This window comes from Fukomys damarensis, unplaced genomic scaffold (assembly GCF_012274545.1).
Source record: "Fukomys damarensis isolate Sample0158 unplaced genomic scaffold, DMR_v1.0_HiC HiC_scaffold_15, whole genome shotgun sequence".
Classification (NCBI taxonomy): domain Eukaryota; kingdom Metazoa; phylum Chordata; class Mammalia; order Rodentia; family Bathyergidae; genus Fukomys; species Fukomys damarensis.
The window spans coordinates 61532055-61553862 of NW_022900927.1; the positions used below are offsets into that span (position 1 = coordinate 61532055).

Consider the following 21808-nt stretch of genomic DNA (forward strand, 5'->3'; position numbering starts at 1 on the left):
TGTCTTGGGTGCTGGACGTGGAGCTGCAGTTTCATGGCTGCCCTGCTGGGTTTTGGTCTTGCTTTGGTCCCATTCCCTTTGATCTCCCTATTTCTCTTTTTAAATGAGAATGTTTACCCTGTGCCCTTGTATAAGGGCAATTTTTAATGTTCTTTCTGATTCTCAGAGGTACACAGCTAGGAGTGTGCCGTGAGTCTCAGAGGAGGCGTTGGATTTTTCAGCAATGCTGGGATTCTTACAACTTTGGCAATTCTTACGAGATGGACTAAATGCATTTTGTGTAAAGAGATGGACATGCATTTTTAAGGGGCCAGGGGTTCAATCATATGGTTTAGGTAGACAGCATCCCCTCAAAGGCTCATGTGTATAGAGGTAGGGTTTTTGCAAAAGGCGTAAAAAGTTAATTCACTGAAATCATTGCAAAAAAACTTCCAAGTCTAGCTATTGGGTCACAGGTGCTGTAAACCGTGGGTGGGTTAATCCTCTGGTAAGGGCAGAGCTGAGTGAGCTGTTAGCAGTCGGGGTCTGGTTGGAAGAGGTGGGCACTGGGGCGTGGCCTTGCAGGGTGCATCTTCCTCCTGGGCTCCTCCTTTCTCTCTGCTTTCTGGCCACCTGGACGTAAGTAGACTTCCTCTGCTAGACCTTTCCACCACGTCCTTCCTGCCTGGGAGCCTGCTGACCACGAGCTGAAAACACGAGCCAAAATAAACCTCTTCTCCTTTAAGTTGTGGGTGCTGGGTGTTTCGTCCCAGCAGTGAGGATGTGCCTAGGCGCTCTCTTTTCCGTCATGACCCCGACAGCATAGTAATGGTACGAGAACAGAGACAGAGAGCACCGGAGTGGAATGGGAAACCCCGAAGTAAATCTACATACATAGGGTCAACCGAGAGACACACGGAGGCAAGGACAGCATCTTCAGTAAATGGCTCTGGGAAGCTCAACAGCCACGTGCAGAAGAATGAAACCCCACCTGTATCCTTCCTCAGTTGCAAAAGTCAACTCGAGTGGATTAAAGATTTAAATGAGGGCCAGACAGCACGAGACCGCTAGAGGGTATCAGAGGGGAGATGCTTCAGGATATTTGTCTGGGCAAAGATTCTTCTGAGTTAAACTTCAAAAGCACAATCAACAAAGGCAAGTGAGGCAAGTGGGATTCTATTAAATGAAGAAGCTTCTGCAAGAAAACAGTGAACAGTGAAGGGCATCTGCAGAACAGGAGGAGATAAATATTCGCAAACCACCTGCCTCGCGGGGGACTAATATCCAGAGCGTATAAGCAATGCAAATAACCCAACAACAAAAACACCCAAGTAATCTGATTAAGAAACAGGCAAATGATCCGAATGGACATTTCTCAAAAGGCTCACAAATGGCCAGCAAGCATACAAAACCTGCTCGGCAGGACTAACCACCAGGGAAACGCAATTCCAAACCACAGTAAGACCCGCAGCGGCCCAGAGAGCCGTCCCAGTCCCTCCCCAGTGTTGGGGGGCGGGGGGCGGCCTCCCCAAGAGCAGCACAGTCTGGAGGGCCCGGGACAGAAGCTGCTTAACCAGGGCTGCAGGGGCTGGCAGACAGCCTGGGAGGCCCGCAAGCTTCTCTGGCGGTCGGGGCCGCCGGATGCCCAAATGGTAACCCAGGGAACACCCCGGACAGTGCTTCCCTCCGCGGGCCTCACCGGTTCTCTCCTGCTGCCACCTCACCTCCCCGGGAACGACAGCCCCGGGTCCTCCCTCAAGTCCCCACTTTTGGCAGACCTAAACTGAGGAGCACTTAGTCACTCTGCTCGGTGCGGAGATCCAGCACCTGACGCCGCTCCAGGACAGGTTTATCTTGGCTCACGGTGCGCAGTTTTCAGGGAACAGTGGGCTGGCGGAGGGACTGCTCGCGGCAGGGCTGGCAGGAAGCAGAGCCAGGGGGCGGGGCCAGGGAGGGAGGCACCGCCACACCACGCCCAGAGTCACGCCCCCCTGACCAGGCCCCACCTCCCGACAGCACCCCACCATCTGAGCACTGCACGGGTCCTGCCTCTGGGTGGGTTTTGGGGGCGACACCCAGAGATAATCCATCACAAATACCATTAAACAAATGCATGTATGTATTGGTACCGGGGATGGAACTCAGGACCTTGCGCCTCTCAAGGCAGGCGGCAGAACCACTGAGCTAAACCCCTGGTCCCCCATTTATGTATCTTTCCACCCAAGTACTTCATAGGTTTTCTAGACTAAGTAGGAAGACTTACTTGCACGGTGGGGTGAGGAGAACATTTTAACTGCAAATCCAATTTTCCTTAAGTGATATAAGGCAGTTGATGACGATTAACTCTTGCTTATTCTCAACTACACTGGAAATACCTTCAACATTTCTATTTAATAATAAATATAATGAAGACATCTGACTTTGATAATATAGGAAGCACAAATCAAGTGTTAGAAAAGCTGTGCATGCTAATAAAGACTTCCAGGAAGTCCTTGTACCCATAATAGACGTGTTTTGGCCCGGGATTTAGCTTAGTGTGGCCGTCTGCCTCAAAATCGCAAAGTCCTGAGTTCAATCCCGGTACATAAAACAAAAACAAAAAACAAACCAACAAAACAAAACAAAACAAAACACACACACTTGATCAAACAGATATGTGTTTCAAGGTGTCACAGAAAATTTCCATCATTATTTTCTGCCAGGAATTTAAAGAGTTCTTGACAGAAATGTACATAACTGCTGGGTGTGGCACACTCGGGAGGCTGAGGCAGGAAGATCACCTCAAGTTCAAGGCCAGCCTGGGCTACATAGTGAGACCCTGTCTCAAAAAACAAAACCAAACAAAGAAGTACATAATATTTTTCACATTAAAGCAATCAAAAGTTGTGTAATTCATTTATTTTTGCGATGGGTCTCTTTGATTTCCGAACTCACACGAGCTCCACTCGGGGAGCCACTCCGTGCCCGAATACCCCATAGTAGCGCTGAGGCACTCACTGCAGCCCAGGTTCTTCTGTTTTCATTTCAGAACACTTACTTCGGTAACAAGAGCACTGGCAGGTTATAAACGCTTTATTCGTAAGACCGGAAGCCTGGCGCTGGGTACGTAGCCACTCGAAGTCTCAGGACGGAGCTGAGGTTTCTGGAGGAGGTGAGCGCCCCTTTACACGCGCGTGCGAGGCTCAGTCGCTGAAGGAGGACGCGCTGTCCGAGCTGTCCCCCGCAGCCCTCTCGCTGCCGCCGTCCGGCACCGCCGCGTCTTTTTTTTGCTGGGTTCCAGGAAGCCGGCGCCCTTCACGAAGGGCTCTTCCTGCGGTGGCCGAGCCTCCCGTCCCGCCTCTGCTTCTCCTCGCCACACAGACCCAGCTCCAGGCCGAGGCTGCGGGACCGGGTGACGCCACGCTGCCTGTGTACACAGGGCTGAGAAAGGCGAGCCGGAAAAGGAAGGAAAAGGAAAGCCCGCCCGTCAGGAGCGCTGCAGAGAGGCAGGGAGACGGAAGAGAGTTCCCAACTGCCGGGTGCGGGGGGCACACCTTATGTAATCTCAGCACTGGGGGGCCGAAGCAGGAGGATCTCTGAGTTCGAGACCAGCCTGGGCTACATGAGTTCAAGGTCAGCCTGAACAACATAGCGTGACCCTGTCTCAAAAAGCCTACAAACATACATCATACATACATAAAAGAAAGAAACTGGCGGGAAACTGAGCAGGGAAAAAAAGTGGTTAGCCAAAGAAGGTTTTCAATATTAGAATGTTCTCACTTCCAAGTTTTATCTCCAGATGAACATAAAAAGTATGAGTTGGTAAAGATACCACCCAATGGTTTCCCAGGCACAGCGAGGAGACGCGGTAAGGTCAGGCTCTGCATGGTGCCGTAAGGAGCCAGACTGGAGGGCAACGCGGCCATCACACCACGGCTGGACGGGCCCCAGGGTGGCCATAAATCACCACCCAGCACGACCGCAGTACCGCCCAGCCCCCAGTCCCAGGGTGGCCATAAATCACCACCCAGCACGACCGCAGTACCGCCCAGCCCCCAGCCACTCCTGCCAAGAAGGTAAACTGAGCAAGCAAAGCACAGCCGGGGGAAATGCAGAGGATGACAAAATTAAAGACAATTTCTGCCTTAGTAAAGAGGCAGGACACTCACTAAGCAGAACTATTACTTAGAATGTAGCCTACGAGCTACCTTTAGTTACTCAGACCGTGGCTTCCATCTTGCCGAGTGTCTGGCTCGACAACGCGCTGCTTCCTGTCTCCGGAATGGCCTCCTAGGCACTGGGCCCCGAGTCCCGCTTCTCTCACCACAGGCATCGTCCTGCCTCCCCCGTCACAGCCCAGGGTGCGGTGCTGCCTCCCTCTCTCTAGGAAACACTGCTGTCCGAGCATGTGTGTACGGCTTCCACCTGAATGCTTCCGAGGCTCACCTGCACCTGCAGGCTCCCGGCAGCCCCGCTGAGCTCATGAGGACCTGCTAGCTGGGTCCACACTGCTCTCTCACATCCTCACCCCGCCCACTGTCTGTCGTGTTTGCTCATTCTGCTACCGCGGCAAAATGCAGGTGGCGTAACAGTTACCAGCTTCACTACTTTTTCCTTTGTGTGTGTGTGTGTGTGTGTGTGTGTGCATGTGTACGCACTGCCTTGTGTTTGTGCACACGCTGGGGAGTGCACCCCCACGGAACTCAATGCCCAGACCCGCTGTCGTGGTTTAAAGTGCACAACCCACCGTGCTGAGCACATTCAGCAGTGCCAGGCAGACGGTGTACAAGCGTCACCACCCTCCGCCCAGGGCTCCTGTCCTGCAAACTGCAACTCCACCTGTCAAACAATATCCCCCTCTCCGGGGCCTTGCAGCCACTGTTCCTTCTATGGCCATGAGCCGGGATACCACAGATGCCGGAGCCAAGTGGAGTCACGCACTATTTCTCCCTCTGTGACAGGCTTATTTCAGTTAGTACTGTGCCCCACAGCTTCACCCTTGTTGTAGCATGCGTCAAAGTCTCCCTCCTTTTCAAGGCTACATACTATTCCTTTCCTCTGCCAATGACCGTCGTGCTCCCACGCTTTGGTGATTTCTGAATAATGTTGCTCTGAACACGAGTGTACAAAGATCTCTCTGAGATCTCACCTGTGGTCCTTTGGGATGCACCTCAAAGAGGAGTAAATTGCTAGATGACATCATATCCTATTTTTAATTTTCTGAGGAACAACCACACCACACAGCAGATGCCTCGTTTATATTCCTGTAGACAGTGCGCAGGGTTCTGATTTCCAGTACTGGTTTTGTCTACCCTCACCCATTTTCAAATAAATTTAAGGCTACTTGAAACAGAAATTGCTAGGAGAACAGAAAGTATACAGTAGTTCTCTTGGGTACCCAAAGGAGAGAAACCACAAGAATCAAATGAGGTCTATGGGGAAGCACTTGCCTTACAGCAATGTTTACAGCGATAATAAAACTCAGAGCAAACCACTGCTTCTAGCCAGACCTGGCTCTGCTGCAGGGACACAGAAACATGGGTCTTTCCACTCCGATCAAAATGCTCTTCCTCCATCCTGCCCACCCACCCACGAATCTTTCATTTTTACTTGTTATCTGGGGAAAGAAGCTGTAAGACATTTTTCAAAAGATTGCAACTTTAAACTATCAGCCTACAGCCAGCCTCTGTAAATCCAAAGAATAAGCACTCTCCTGCTGAACCGTGGAGAGCCACTTTGTAATAGTGTGGTGTCTTACTACTCTAAATATGTCAGGAAAGGGCTGGGGATTTAGCTCAGTGGTTCCACCACCTGCTTTCTAAGCACAAGGTCCTGAGTTCAGAGCTTGATCCTCGACATGGTGGTGGTGGGGGGACTCACTAAAACAGTTTATCAGCAAAATACATAAAGTATGTAAAACTCTAACTATATTCGCAATGTTTCATGTAGTTTTAAAAAAATCCCAATCTTTAGTGATTATAATAAAGACATTAGATTGGTAGCCCAAGATTATCACTAAAATTCTTAATTCTTAGCTCATTACTAAGTCTGCAACTGTCTTAAAAAACGGAATTTTTAAATTAGCTGCTAGGCTGACCTCAGCCAAAAATGAGTCAAAATTCAGAAAGAAAAGAGTATAAGATTAAAATACATACAAATCAATTTGTCTTTTAAAAAACTTACAAAAGACTGATATTTAATATAGTACTGTACTCAGTGAATATTGATTTCACTCAATATTAAAGGTTTAAAAACTATAAATTGCCCCCAATATGTCAATATAAAGTGTTTTGTTAAAAATTTTTTAAAAAATCTTTTCTTCATTCCAGTATTAGATACATTGAATATATTCTTCTAAACTTTCTCCCGGAGAAATAAAAATTTCATCAATTTTTGGCTATTTAATATCCAAGTACAATATTAACTTGCAAAAAATAAATACACCTGAAAATATGGAGAAAAAGACTCAACATTTCATCTTACATCTTTCACCTGCTTTCCAAGTAACAAGCTCTTGGCTGCATTTCTCAGTGTGTTGTTATAAAGAAAACATTTTTCCCACTTAAATACCGACTCGTTCCCCTTCCGTGGGAATCAACGCAGAGGGTGAAAGGCCTTCCACCCTGACTGCTGGTAACTTCGAGCCGGGAGCTCAGGCTGGGTCTCAGCAGCACGCTTTCCCTGGGAGCCTCATCAGCAGGCCCTCAAAGCCTCGTCTGTCCGACCTCCGTCCGTCCGTCCGTCCCTCCCTCCCTTTCGTGCATGCAGACTACGCAAACACGAATGGGTGTGACACCGAGCACCGCATCTCCAGCGGGCAGACCCGGAAGTGGCCTGATGACCAGGGACAACTGTGACGTCGGGATTTCGAAGGCCGAAGGCTCCAAAGTTTGTAAACTCGGGACTTGAAATTCTCCCTTTCTGGATCTCGGGACTGAGGCAGAGGTTACACGGGACACTGCCCTCCGGGAATCAGCCTCTACAGGAACCGAATCCGTTCTTTTTAGCGTACCATTAGCACATGTTAACCGTGACACTGACTCTCCTCCCGCCTACGTGATCAAGGAAGGTTAGGTCCTCACAGCTCTCCCTTCCCCTGGGCGAGTTTAGGTCACATGACCCAGGCCTGGCCAATCACACGCAGGGCCCTGAAATTGGGGCGGGACCCCAGAGCGCCCAAAAGGCACACGGGGCCAATCGGAATATTTCTCTAGAAATGAGCTACGGGTTGGGCAGAAAAAAGCAGCTCTCTTTCACTTCGCAAGAACAAAAGTATCCAGGCCTTGCTGGGGGCTTCACTCCCTGGCTACAGAGCGGCTACTTGTCAGCAGGAAGACAGACATGGTTTTTACCCCAGGAAGGAGAGCCGGGATGAAGCGGGAGGAAAGGTGGATGTGAGCCAGGCCAAGACGGGGCCAGGACGCGGTCCCACAGCAGCTCCTCCGCGCGGAGCCAGGAGCTCCTTTCTGCCGAAACTAGTCTGAGTCGGTTTCCGCAGCCCTGAGCATGAAGCGACCCCTCAAACACGGATATTGCTGGTTCAGTTTCTTTCCATCAAAGGAAGATTTATATCTGTTATTAAAACCATAGGCACTTCGAGGACAAAAAACCAAATAATTATTCTTTGGGGAAATATCTAATTATGTAGATAAAGTACTTGGAAATATTTTTCTTTATATTAAAGCAGTTAAAACAGATTAATACTGAAAACGCTGGTAAGACTACAGGGTGCAGTAATTATCAGTCGGGTACTTTTCCACGTCTTCAGTGTCATACGCAGAGTCACGGGGTCCCACAACCCTTGTCTGTTAGTGGTCAGAGCTCTACGCGGTGCAACAGGATGTATACTTAAGGCGAGAGCAGAACAGTAAGGTTCCTGAAGACGAGCAGATCACATGAAACCTCTGGGGTTGTAAAAGCTGTAGCAGTCTGCGGTGTGGAGCACACAGGCCTTGGGCAGAGCTCCTCCTCAGTTTCTCGTCCATCTCCAGCGTGTAGCAAGGTCTCCAAACATGTCCTGTTCACGAGTTCTTGGTCTTATTTTTACTTGCCCTGCACTTTCTAGCTAGTGTCTGCCAGCAGGAATGAGCCAGCTGTGGAACTCCCCACGCAAACTCTGGCCCAGTGTGGGGGTACAGTAGGACGCTGGTCGGTGAGGAGAGGGCAGGAGCGGTGGACAGGCCCTGCAGAACGAGCCTCCCTTCTTTCTGGCACCTTCCGTGTAGCACGGAGACGTCCCGCCCACGCGGTGACAGGCAGGCTGAGGTGGAGCAGTGGAGGGGGTCTCCGCAGCCTGCCCGGCCGGCTCCGTCCGGTCTGGGGACCAGCTGGAACTCCAGTACAGGTTTTCTTTAGCCAAATCAACATGCTACACACTGCACCCTCCCAATAAAACTAAAGGTGTGACCAACTGAATTTCAGCTTCAGAATTCTGTTCTTTACCGCAGTTAAAGATACGGATTTTGTTTGAGAAAACAGAATATAGTGTCATGCAGGTGAAATTTGTCCTTGTTGGAAACGTAACCGTGTACAGGCCGCCGTGGGAGGATAAACAAGCTGTGCTGGAAGGCCGCGTAAACCAGTTTAGAGCTGCTGCGCTGCGTGTCCCTCTGTCAAAGCGCTCCTAAGCCACAGCTGACATTCACTGGACATTTCCGGCTCCATCAGAGCTGCAGCGCTTGTCTCTGGGCTGACCCAGCCTCAGCCATTCTGTGAGAGGCGAAAGCACCTCGGTTCCCTGTTACTGATGAGGGCAGGAAGCCGACAGGCCGAGGGGCCGGACATCAAGCCAGGTTCGTGCTAGAAGGCGGCCAGGCAGAATCCAACCCCGGCAAGGGGACCACCGTCTTCAGGCTGCTCTGAGCCTAGGCTGTCATGGGTTCTGTCTCTGACCAGCCAGCAGTGTGGACGCCAATTAACTTAGCTCAGAGTCACCAAAGTAGTCATTACCAGGAAGTAACAGCAACTAACTCTGGGACACAGATGTAAGAGTGCACAACAGGATAAGGGAGGAAAAGTTTTTTCCTGGTAAGAAAATCTAGGTGTTGATTGAAAGAAATTTCAAAACATGATTTACCCATTTTGCATTTTCGAATGGAAACGTAAAGATTAAACTTTGGACCAAAGTGAATTAAACTTTTCCAACAGTTAAGTTTTCCTTAAATTTCTGAGTATGAGAGGAACAAGGGTGTTCTATATCTTCTTTGTTTCAAAAAGATTTTCAGAGGGGGGCTCTGAGGGTCTCCTTGTGCAGTCCAGGCCACGCTTGAACTCATGATGTATGGCAGGCAGACCTTGAATTTGTGATCTTCCTGCCTCAGCCTCTTGAGTGCTGGGATTCTAGGCATGCTGAAACTAATTTTTACAAACAAAACAAGACTAATTCTTGGTCCCAGAAGAACTACTGTTACTTTAAAAAATAAAAGACTTGGCCTTTTAAAATCACCACTTAGGAGTATCAAATAATATTTAGTAATTATCAAGCATCTTCTTCAGTTTTCTAGCATTTGATGTCAGTTTCTAGGAACACTGCCAGGCTCCTTCCCTTTACCGTGCGCACTGTCTTTGCGCTTTTAGCTTCCAAATATATGCACACAAATCAATCAGACAGCCATGCATTTGCGGGTCACCGTGTATCCTGCGGTAACCTTGGCTGTGTGAGGTGCTGTGCCAGCGGATCTAGGATTTTTTCTACCAATCAGCAGTCTGTTCCTACTTGACGCAGTAAAAAGCAGGGACATGTTTAGACTTTTAAAAGCAGAAAGGAGACAACACTCTCCTGCAAGTTCCGGACGAGGCTTCCCGTGCACCCGAGACCTCGATGCAAACGCAGCCGCCCCGGGCTGGCTGTGGCTGCCCCGCCCTTTCATCACCTCACTCCCCTCCCGAAGCCGGGCTCCCCAGCTCCACGTGAACCTGGTCCCGAGGCACCAGAGTCCTCTGAGAACAAGGTCATCAGATGCAGCACCACGTGCTGGAACCGCCCACCCTGCCCGTCCTGGTGTCCCCGGCTGTGCTGCTGAGGTAGCGGGTCACCAGCGAGCGCTGCCGGCTCTGCCGGAAGACTGTGCGCCGTTCCCGGAACTCCGCCCTAGACTGGGCACCACCTCTCGGGATGCTTCTCAGCGTTCACAGACCGTGACGCACGCTTGGACCTACCCGGGAGATCAGGGCGATGGGCGCTCGAGAGTCACCGTCACCTGAGGGCTTCTGAAAGCGGTGATGCTGAAAGGATTCTTGGAGGATGAGAAACTGGCCAGGCGGTGAGATGCGGGCAGGGGTTCTAGAGTCAGCAGCAAAAACATTCAAAGACACCCAAGGGAGCAGGAAGCTGATACCCACGGAGGACTGCACGCAGTCTGCTGTGGCTGCAGGACACGGGCACACGTGAGCTCCAGAGGGCCCGGGGCTGATGCAGTGCGCGTGACGGTCAGGTGTCAGGATACGTGTGAAGCCGGAAGGAGGAACGAGGCGTGAACACATCCACCCGGCTTTAGCGCACGGCTTGGAGAACGAATCAGAGCTCCTGTAATAATCCAGGCCAGAAACGCAACGTGTGCGAAGGCCTGTGGCGAGGTAGGAGAGCTGCTCCCACACTCAGTGAGAAAATCACTGACTGACGCAGGACGGGTCTGAAAGAGGGCGGGAGCAAGGGTGATTTCTGGTTTGTGAGCATGAATCACTGGTTGAGTTATGGGACTGAGGCTGGGCCTGCAGGCTGAGGCTGGCCACCCTACGCATGTGCCCTTCTAGGGCACCGACTTTGCATTCCTTATGTTTTCTCTAGAGAGAGACAGCGCCACTGTAAAGCCCACCTTAGCCCTCTGGGAGTCTACCGTGTATTTCCCCAAGAAACAGAGGTCAAAGGCAAATGCAAATACATCCCAGTGAGTACCAGCACCGGACGAACTCAGTGTTCGACACACATTAAAATACATGTCACAAGTCCCTGGTTTTCGGTGTCAGACACAATTTCCAGAACCAGCGTCAAATACTCCAGAGATGCTCAGCTCCAAGTTCCCAGCCAGGCCAGTCGCCCCAACCACCTGGAGGCTCGCTCATGCACGCCTGTGCGGGAGCTCTGGTCCTGCTCACGCGGCAACGTTCTTATCCTACTCTGCGTGTTGGAGGATACACTACAAGAACACCCTTCCACGGGTTCACCTCCCTTTGTGAAGTGCCAAGGGCTGACAGATAATACGAAGCACGGTCCTAGTTTGGCAGGAACGCCTGGACCACTCCGGGACCCACTGGAACCCGATGGAAAAGCCTCTGGACGAGCATCGAAGGCACTCGCAAGATAGAACAGTGTGGAGGAATCCGTTAGCACTCGTTTTGTCCAGGGTGAGCCACGGAGCCAGATTTGCTAGGAATGGAATGAATTATCATCAAAGTTCTAAGCTACTATTTTTTAGCATTTCTCAAAAAGTACTGTAAAAAACTCACACTAACTGGCATCTAGCTTCACAACCATCAACATGGACCTAGGATAAGTTTCTGCTCTTTTGATTTCTCAATCTGGCTTACCAGGTCAGGACAGAATAAATTTCCTACACACAGAAACCTAAAGTGAAATGTCGGTAGATGATACAGTGCTCCTTTGAAAAAGGTAGCATGGAAAAAAAAAAAAAAAAGACTGCCATGAAATTCTGGCTCCTTTGGATACTTAGATTCATCACTGATCTCTTGAAACTGCTCCTAAACTGTGGAAGAGCTGGTGTTAGTGGCACAGAACATTTCTGAAATGTAGACATTATTTATGAAGACGGCTTTGTCAAATACAAAGTACTACAAAGGAGAAAAGAGACTGTGAAGTGTTTTTATTATAACTGATATATTCAATACCTTGACAAGAATAGAGTTAGAAAAATTACTTACTCAAGCAGATCTGGGTCCAGTCCTTCTGATATCATTTTGTTTCTGATCGCCACCACCGGAACACCCTGAGTAAGAGACGTAAGATAGGAATTCAGAATTAGCAAGGCCGCCTTCCCGGCTCCAATTACCCCCAACACAAGGCTTTAGGTGCCTCGTTACTGAAAATCGTTCTTACTTTGCTTTTATGTTAATAAGTGCAAAGCACTGAAATAATCTGTAAAGTTCCACTGTACACTGACTTAATGGAATTACTGTTATCCAATACCACACAGGTCCAAATTCAACTCTTCAAGGCTATTCACTATTAATTCTGCTGTACAGAAAGCAGAGGTCATTTTCTCTCTCTTACACTCCTAAAGAAAACACTGGTAACTCAAATAATTAAAACACTAGCTGGAGCAACACAATGAACAATTAGCTATATAAATGAATGTCCCTTCAAATAAATATAAAGATTCCAGAGCTAATTCTAACAGACTTCTAGCCACGTTAATGTTCTTTTAATAAGCAAATGGTCCTGCTCCACTTGGATACCACTTGGGCACAGGGATCAAACCGAGTTAAAGGGCCCGCACTGAGCAGCTTACACCTTCCCAACCCCAGTACCAACACGAAGCCTGACAACTGGAGCAGGGTCCTGAGCTGCAAAAATATTCAGTGTGAGAATTTTACATTCAAGGTAAGAGCATGAAAACATTAAGGATTCATGAGGTAGAAATCAAATTTACCTGAAAACTCATTTGATACACAAATGATAGATACGGCCTGCGGTGCCCGTCAGCACCCCTCTTTGCACTGTCTCCATGGGTGCGGAGACCCGAACATGATGGCTTTGATTACATCATCCCGACCCCTAGGAGGGGTCCTCAGATCAGACGTCCTGCTCACCTCCTCACATCTCACCCCCACATCTCATCTCTGAACCTCCTCAGATATCCTGACCCCTCACCTCTGAGGGCAGAGGGGGAGCAGGGCCAGTCAGGTCGCACTGTGCTGCGCCTTCTCTCACAGCACGAGGGCAGGGCGGCTCCTGAGGGGGACGCTGTTCAGACACCCCTGAGGCTCCTCTGCAGTTGCCCCTCGCGTGTTTGCCGGCCGCAGGGACCCTCAGGGGTGGCTAGCGGCAAGTCCTATCGTCCGTGGTGGAACTCTGCTCCCACAACCCTGCACCTCAGTGTCCAATGTCACGGTGACAACAGAGGCCTGTGCTGGGGCAACGTTAGATTCAGGCCATCAGAGTGCTTGGGGACACAGTCACCCCAGAGGTGATCTCTAAGCTGACTCTTTGAGATGGGCTAGGAGTTCACTTAAAGAGAAAAACACACACTCAGAAATGTACAGGTCTCTAAATCATTTGTCATATGTAATACACATCTCATTTTTTTAAAGAATAAGTACATAATTTGTCCAGCTATTCCTCTCCCCAACAATTTCAGGTTTTATTTTACATTCCCTACTGAAATCTGAGTTTAAGTCCAGGCAAGCATAAGAACAAACATGAAAGCCTTCAAGGTTAAAGACCTTATGTTTCTTACAGAAAAGACTACAGAAATACTACAGATCTTGCCAAATTAAGATAGGTCATCACTAACCATAGCCTTCGTTTTTCTAAATCAGAAAATTTTACTTCACCAGAGTTCATCCTTATTTACTTTTTTAAAAATGCTCAGGAAAAGACGATTCTAGGAGGAGAGACCCTCACTTCTGGCAGTGACGTCAGGGGCCACTCGGGGACAGGTCCCAAAGCGAGGCGGCTGTGCGCAGGCCCCGCTCCGTACCTATCGTCGGGACTGTGGTGCTTCCTACTATGGCTTAGCAACATTTAGCCTATGAAAGTTCAGATAAAAAGAGATCCTTCAGTGCATTCTAAATATGAGATGGATTAGAACCATGCACGGAAACACAGAACCCTCTTCCCGGGCCACACCCCTGAGAGCGCTACTGTTCCAGGAGGCGACTTTAATGTGAATTATAATAGGCTTCGAGGACAAAGAAACAGGAAGCTAAAACTCTGGTCCAGGGCCGGGGATTCAGCTCAGTGGTTCTAGCACCTGCCTCACAAGCGCAAGGACCCAAGTTCCATCCCACACATACACACGCGCGCGCGCACACACACACACACACACACACACACAAAGACCAAATGAGTTGAGAGGTGGACAGGATCACCTGCATGGAGGATGGGTGGGACTGAGATCTGTGGTTTAGACCGAGCAGCCAGTCTTCCAGTCCGGCTCTCTGTACTTCAACTTTGTGAGGTGAATTCAACTGTAACTTTGCCTTTTGACTTTCTACAGCGCTAGTTTACTTATTTATTTATTTATTTAGGTACTGGGGATTGAACTTGGGTCCCGGGCCCTGCAGCGCTATTTTCAATATAGGTGACATTTATAAATTTATACTTGAGATACATTTTTTAGAGAAGATGTTATACATGATAGATAACTGTTTGCTGAACACAGGAGGAAAAAAAAGGCTCAATGCTCTTTTTCCTTCCAAAGCTTTCAATGAAAAGCTACAAAACTGACTTAAATTTCTCTTCTTCACTGTGACATGTTAATTGAAATGATTTGTGGGTCAAAAAGAGGCTCACAAATCTTGACTAGCACTATACACCGTGGTTTCTATGAAAATTGCAGTAAATTATCTCTGTTCCAAGGATGAGTTCTGACGTAAAAAATACTGTCAGTTCTGCCTAAAGATGAAGGAACAGCTTGCATGAAAAATGGGCAAAGTGATACCAGCCAGGATCAGGGCCGCAGGAGCCCGCTAGGTCCATTACTGTAATTACTGTAATTCATTCATAAAATAAATGCACTTGGGCAGTTCTGTCTGTGCCTTTTAGGAATAAGGAACAGAGGGTACTCTGAATGCCTATGAAGAAAAACCTTACGCGAGTTATGTCAGAAACGCAGGGTCTACTGTTAGGGACGGACCGCTTACAACACAGCTGCGTCAGGTTTCCTTCCTCCCTGCTAATTACACTTGTCTCCTAGCAAACACCCAACCTTAATGACCGAAGGTGCACAGGTGTTCCCTCAATTCTATTTCTTGATTTTAGAGTAATTGGAAGACTCATTTCCTTCCCTTCATTATAACGCAAAAGCAGTAACCAGGATTTTAAAGGTTTGCACTGGGAGGCCCATCATGAGTATGTATCCTGATTCTTGGTTTTGGAAACATGCGTTACTGTGAATTTTCCAAATTTTACACTTTTACTTTCTAGGAATTCAAAGAATTTTTTTTGTTTTGTTTTGTTTTGTTTTTGAGACAGGGTCTCACTATGTAGTGAGACTGACCTGGAACTCACTATGTAGCCCAGGCTGGTTTCGAACTCACAGGGATCCTCCTGCCTCAGTCTCCCAAGTGCTGGGATTATAGGCGTGAGCCACCACACCCGGCTAATTCAAAGAATTTTTACTGAGATCACTTTAGGGCTGGGGACTTAGCTCAGTGGCCTTGTGCCTGCCTTGCAAGCACAAGGTCCTGAGTTTGAGCCTTGGTGGAAAAAAAAAAAAAAAAAAAGAAAGAAATTGCTTTGGAATTTGCTACTCAAGCTAAGCATGAAGTAAGTTCAGATGTTCTGCTGCTCAGGTTTTGAAAACATTACTGCATTTATCATTCTAGAGGATTTAAAGAAATACCTTCAAACAGCAATAAAAGTGGTTTTAAAAAAATGGCCAGGCCCCAGTGGTGCATGCCTGTGAACCTAGCACTAGAGAGGCTGAGGCAGGAGGATTCCTGCTAGTCTGAGGTCCATCTGGGCTACATAGTGAGTTCAAGGCCAGCCTGAACTGCACAGTGAGATCTTGTCTCAAAAGAAAAGTGATAAAGCATACAATTCTTAGTAATAATTGATTATAAAGATGATTGTACTAGTTTAAATCACAGAATAGTCAGTTCTGAGTTAATTTTCCAAAAGTGATAATGTTCCCAAAAAGTATATTATGATTCTCTTATTAAGTTCTTGAAGAAATACACTTAACACACTTTTTATACTTAAGACTGATTTGATGAATTTAGCATACTAAATTTATCATTACTTTCTAAAGATTAGTTTGCATTTTCAATTCTCATGTTTCACTTACTCTCCCTCGAAATTATTTTTAATTAAAATTAATGCCCACTCATCTGAGTATAAAAGAACAAAGAACTCAAGTGTACCGCGGCCAAATATCCATCTGCAGCTCTAATGGAGACTGGCATGGGTGTACGGACACTGGTCTGTTGGTGTGTGACTGTTCTTAAATGTGACTCAGAATTCCAAACGTTCCTGTGGGTCACAACTCCAAATACATTTCCCAGAGACTTTTTCAATAGAAATAATTACAGTGAGGACCAGTGCCTGGAGCAAGCTGCTTCCAACGAACTCCCGTATGAGGGGATGCCATCTACGGACAGCTGCGATGGAGGATGTGACGTCAGTGTCCAACTATTCTGAGCTGTAAGACCACGGTGACACCAGTGAAGAAAAATAAATGGAGAATAAAGGCAGACACATAAAATATTACTGAATAGATCCTGACAACAAAATCACTTAGCAGTGCCCTCTCACTTCCTGTCATTATTACACATCAGGAAAAGCAAGAAACGTAGAACCTGAACTAGCAAGTCACTGGTTACTGCTAGCAAACATATACAGTATGAGTTTTCTTTTTTCAGCCAGGTGTGGTGGCACACACCTGTAATCATAGTACTTAGGAGGCTGAGGCAGGAGGATCAGCATAAATGCAAGACCAGGCTGGGCTACACACTGAGTTCAAGGCCAGCCTCAACTAGGTGATAAGACCCTGTCTCAAAAAAACAAAACAAACAGAAAATTTTAAAAAAGAATAAATATCTAAAAGGGCAAATACATACTTTAACACATTTCCTGAGCTCCCCAATGTTCTAGGTAACACACAGAAGGTTCTAAGGGCAGCCAGAAAGATGGGAAGAGTCATACTCCGAAAAACTGACATAGCAATTCCGCACCCATGGTCCCCTTAGAGGCCAGCTCCCTCAGTAACTCGGGCAGTTCTCTGCCACAAGTGTGACAGAAACGTGTGTTTCTCGGTCCTCTGGCTATGCGGCCACGGCAGGGCATGGGTAACACTGCACCCGAGCTCCACCTGGCCGGACTCACGGGACCATTCAGCCGCCTCGGCTGGCCTGTGTGTCTTCCTTTACCTCGTGGACAAAACACTTCCAGAGTCAGCTAAACTACACTGTCAGTTAAATGACAAATGTTCCCTTGCATCTTTATCTGCATTCATACGTGAGGGGAATCAAGTCATCGGACAAGGAGTGTAAAGCTAAACACTGAACAAAATTGTGCCTGCAACCCCAGCACTCTGTCCCCGCTTCCGGCAGCACATGGACTGAAGTCCCAGCGAGTGCTCTGGGAGGCAGGAGGATTGCAAGTTTGGTCCCAGCCTGGGCAACTTAGTAACTTACCCCGACTCTGTCTCAAATAAACAAATAAAACAGGGGCTGGGGATTTTGCTCAGTGAAGCCCCTGCTTCACTCCTCAGTGCTAAAAAACCAAAAAGCAAAAGACACAAAGTTCACGTATTCAGAAAACACTGATTCTGATACACACACAAATGAAATACGCGCTGTCGCCTTCACATGCGGCTCCACTGCGCCTGCACAGACGCTCTTCGCGGCTGCCTGGTGTCCGACTCCTCCTGCAGATGGGTGACAAGGACCTAACCCGGGACGGCAGAGAGCTGGCTTCTCCCAAAGAGGTCGTCTCCAATTGCAAATTCCTCCCTCGGTAACCACGCCTAGAGGGACAGGCAGGAGCGCAGCCACTCTGCCCTAGGTAACAGAGGTCAGCAGATCCCCGCCCAGGCCGGCAGCCACCGTCCGCGACAGGAGCCCGGAGCCCGGGACCGCCAGAACCAGTGTTCGATTGCATCCCCAGCAGCCCAAAGAAAACAGCTTAAAAAAGCCCGGGTGTCTGAAGAGACTTTCGCCAAATTGGTTTTTCAAAAATACAAGTCATTAGCTCCTTAATGTGGAAGTCAGACTTTTCCAATGCCCGATTTATTACTGGCAAAGGCGTCCTTGAGCTCTGCCAGTCACCAGGGGGAAGCGCTGGACGAGGGGTCGGGGTGCACAATTCCAGGCAAGGTCGGGGAGCAGTGCGCACTGCTGTGACAACCGAGACAGAATCCGTGTTCGCTGGCCGTGCTGGGGACACACGGGCTCACTCACGAAAACGCTTGGGCAAAAACTGCTGAAAAAGGGGAAACACAAATCAGAAAAGGCTGGCAAGTGTTCCACGTCTGAGGCTCCATTAATAGACCGTCAGTCTAGAAGGGCCTTCTGGTCTTATATTACACATGAGGGAACCGGGTCCTTGAGAGGTGACCTGACCCGAACACGCTCACGCGGGGCTGTGAGAAGCAAAGGAGTCCGGGAGGGCGCCCGCACTGTCTCCCGAGCCACCACGGCTTTCCGGAAGCCTAAACCCTCCGGACAGTGACCCAGGTGTACCAGAAAGGCATGGACCCCAGAGGCACAGTGGCCCGTACTGCTCAGCAAACTGGTAACTGTGATACCAGTGAAAGACTGTCCGTTCCCGCTCACAGGGGTTCACAGTCGTTAGACTAAATTATGAGGCTCTAAAATAGATTTACAGGTATGTGACAGATGAGGCAGGGCCACTATAAAAGCAACACACTCCAGGAGGCAGCCAGGATGAAGGAAGCTGAAAAAGAAGATTGTCATCCTGACAGCGAGGATGCCGAACATTTACGCGTGTATTCATAACGCGTGGGACTTTCTGGGTCTTCCCGTCTGATCGCTCTATGGGTGGTCTGCAAACTGCAGCGCGTTATTTTAGAGAAAACATTGAGAAATGCTTTTCTACCGTTTGTCTCAGTAGAGAAGATGAAGGGTCCTACAAGCAACCCAGGATGGAAATGGGAGATGGCCCAGGGGCTCGGCAGTCCCCAGATGCTGCTGAGTGCAGAACATGACACGGGGAAGGAACGCAGCAGAGGGCTAGGGCCGGACCGAGAGGCCGCGCAGCGGATAACAATACAAACAGGCACAGCGCTGTCTGTGGGAGGCGTGAGACTTGTGGTCGTGTTGATCCCCTTCGGGGTGTACGGAGGTGATTTTCAGGATGGTAGGTATAGGTTTTCACTCTTTGGCATAAATATATTAGCTTTTTCCTTATGGGCGGGTGTTTCGAGACCAGGCTGTCTTCCTTTTTGTTACCACAAACATTTCCTGAACAGCAGAATACAGGCTTCTAGATCCCCGCTTTAAGGAGCTACAGTAATGCATCCGAGAGCATGTCTCAGCAGAAGCAGAACTTCACATTCTGCCGGTATTAGTCTCTCTACTTTAACACCCAAATTAAATGGTAAGTGTTGGATAAGCAAGAGAACTGCCACCACTCTCTGAAGCGAAGAAAAAGTGGGTATTTTAATCAAACTGACAATCTTTCCAGGAAAGTGAAATTTTTCAGGGGTGTTGAGAAGGCGATTTGTAATGAAGACCCCTCTAGAATTAGCTGGAGTTAAGCCGCTCCTGAGGGCCTGCGGTCACCTGTGTTTCTCTTTCCATCTCTACTCCCTGGAACCCTGCTTGTCCTCAGGAAATGCGTCAACAGATGACCGGGAGACTTGACACAGGAAACCTAAAGGGACAGTGCCCTGGAGTACAGACACTCACAGGGCCGAGCACGTCCCAAATCAGCGGTGAGGTGGAATGGGTCGCAGCGGGTCTCAGCAGGTCCTCTTCCGTGAGGACTTTCTCACCTCGGCCACGCTGTCATCTGTTCTTCCGGTTCGGATTCGAACAGTCATGCATGACAGACCTAACAGACAGGGTGCTTACTGCTATAGGGTCTGTCTTAATCCACAGAATACGACGAGCAGATGCAACCTTGAGGGAAAGTCGCACTGCTCTGCTCCTCGCTGAGTCCTACCAAATATTTCAAATTAGTAACACAAAGGAACAGAAACATATCTGTACGATCTCAGGTGACATAAGCTGGGAAGGAGACCTGCAGCGCAGGGTTACACAGCCCACTGAAAACACTGAGAGGGAACCTCTACGGGCCAGGTACGAAAGGGAACTGCGCTTAACGAGACACTGTTCCGCACAGGCTCCCCTCCGACCAGGAGGCAGAATGCATAGGGCGATCACAGACGGAGGTCTCAAGGGACAAACTCCGTAACGAGTTGCAGAAGCGCAGCAGAGGTCAGTGGAGGAAGATGGTCCCCGCCAGCCTTACGTGTTCCTGCGGCCAAATCTGGGAGGGTTCGGAGACGCAATGGTCAGAAGGGACGGATGAGCAGAACGCGGGCATGGGTAAGGAAGAGGAGGGAAGGGTGGTTCAGAGACGGAGAGGCGGGAGCTTCCGCGGGGAAGGGGTGTGGTTTTGGGTGATGAGAGGATGGAACTCAGGACAGGGAGATGAAAGAAAAGTTGGGCAATAAGACTCTGGGCTTCAGGCTGGCACAATAAACTAAAAACAGGGAAGTGAGATTTAACCAGATGAACTTCCAGTTTTGAGGGGCAGTGTAAAACACGGCTCTCCTTTCTTCTTGAAAATCACCCCGCAGACTACCGCTGCACACGAGCCACAACCCGTAACAATGAACAGCAAGGCCAGCGCCCAAGATGCAGGGCGGTGGCGGGCGGAGAGCAGGAAAGGAGCTTCACACAGCAAAGTGCTGGGCAGAAAGCAGGAATGGGCTGGAGTTTGGGCCTAGGGCCACGGGAGGATTAGGGTCATGTGTTTTGTAACAGTCACATTTATTCTCTTAACTATTTAAAAGAAAAGTTTTGATAGTATTATTATATAGTTTAGAATACAGGTCATTATCAGAATATCTCTTCGGTCTAGGCCCCTGCGGGTGAAACCAGGGCACGGGTGCTGCAGCTCTGAAAGGTTTGCCATCACTGGTCTAGGCCACAAGTCCCAACACTGGAGGCCGTGCGAGTGACAGACGGCCTGGCTTCCCGACAGATGGCTGACTTGGCCCAGCGGGACCACATCAGAATGGCTGCACCTTCACACTTAGGAGTGGCCGATTTCTGAAATGCTCCACTTAAGAGCGTTGTGGTGGAGGGTGCCCGTGGCTCACCGAGAGCAGAGGGTGAAACCGTGGGTGAGGGGACAGACCGCGTGACACTTGCCCAAGGCGCCATCTTCCCTGACCAGACTCACTGAGCAGACTTCCCTGTCTTCTAGAGAGGATTTTATGGATCACTTTAAAGGTTCTCTTTGGAAGATTCCGTTTTCCAACCTATCTTTCAAGCTTCTGCTTTCTTGGGTTGTAGCCTTAAGACTGTACTTGTTATGGTGCACATTCATGTGGACTCTCCTTTATTAACTAAGGAACTTTATGTATTTTTACCCAAAGTCTACTTTTCTCGGAAACTTGCAGCCAGGGCACTAACTGCCGAAGGAGGGTTACAAAAGTGACAAGTGCTCTTCCGCTGAGTGGGGAAAGTTCATGCAGATTCTCTTCCCGCACTGCTACCCTGCAGCTTCTGAGTTAGACAACGTGCTCCTTATGGGTGTCAAAGATCAGCGTCCGCTCTTAAGTTATTTTGGTGAGAAATATGCCAGGGACAGTAGAACAATTCTGGTTTCTAGTCTTCCTTATTAGTGCTGCTTTGGCCCGATGACAGAATATTCCAATTGTTCATGTTTTGATTAACATAAAAATGACATACAGCTAGCTTTTTTCCCCCTGTAGTAGGACTGTGTACACGACAAGAAACTAACTTCTAACTTCTGCTATTATACTTAACAGGAAATGCCATAATTTTGGAGAAAAATACGAATTCTGAAGTTATGTAACAGTAAAAGCACTATCTTACATGGCAACAAGACTTACATTCTTTTCTATAAACAAATCACTGACAGATGACAGCAGAATAAAGGAGATTTTTGAAGAACATTATTTGTGCTAGTGTACGAGAATTCATTTCCAGTCACATGATTTACCATATGCACAGC

The 21808-nt window shown here is 48.6% G+C and overlaps 1 protein-coding gene across 1 annotated transcript in view; it reads right to left on the bottom strand.

Moving 5' to 3' along the window:
• Positions 1–2835: 2835 nt before the first annotated feature.
• The window catches only part of Washc3 (WASH complex subunit 3), a 30759-nt gene continuing 11786 nt past the window's right edge, over positions 2836–21808 (bottom strand). The window contains exons 7-9 of the mRNA XM_010631360.3: positions 11835–11900; positions 4823–4828; positions 2836–3239 (exon numbers count right to left, since the gene is read on the bottom strand). Of these exons, the coding sequence (XP_010629662.1) occupies positions 3162–3239; positions 4823–4828; positions 11835–11900 (150 nt within the window). The 3' untranslated portion in view covers positions 2836–3161. The remainder of the gene's footprint in view (positions 3240–4822; positions 4829–11834; positions 11901–21808) is intronic.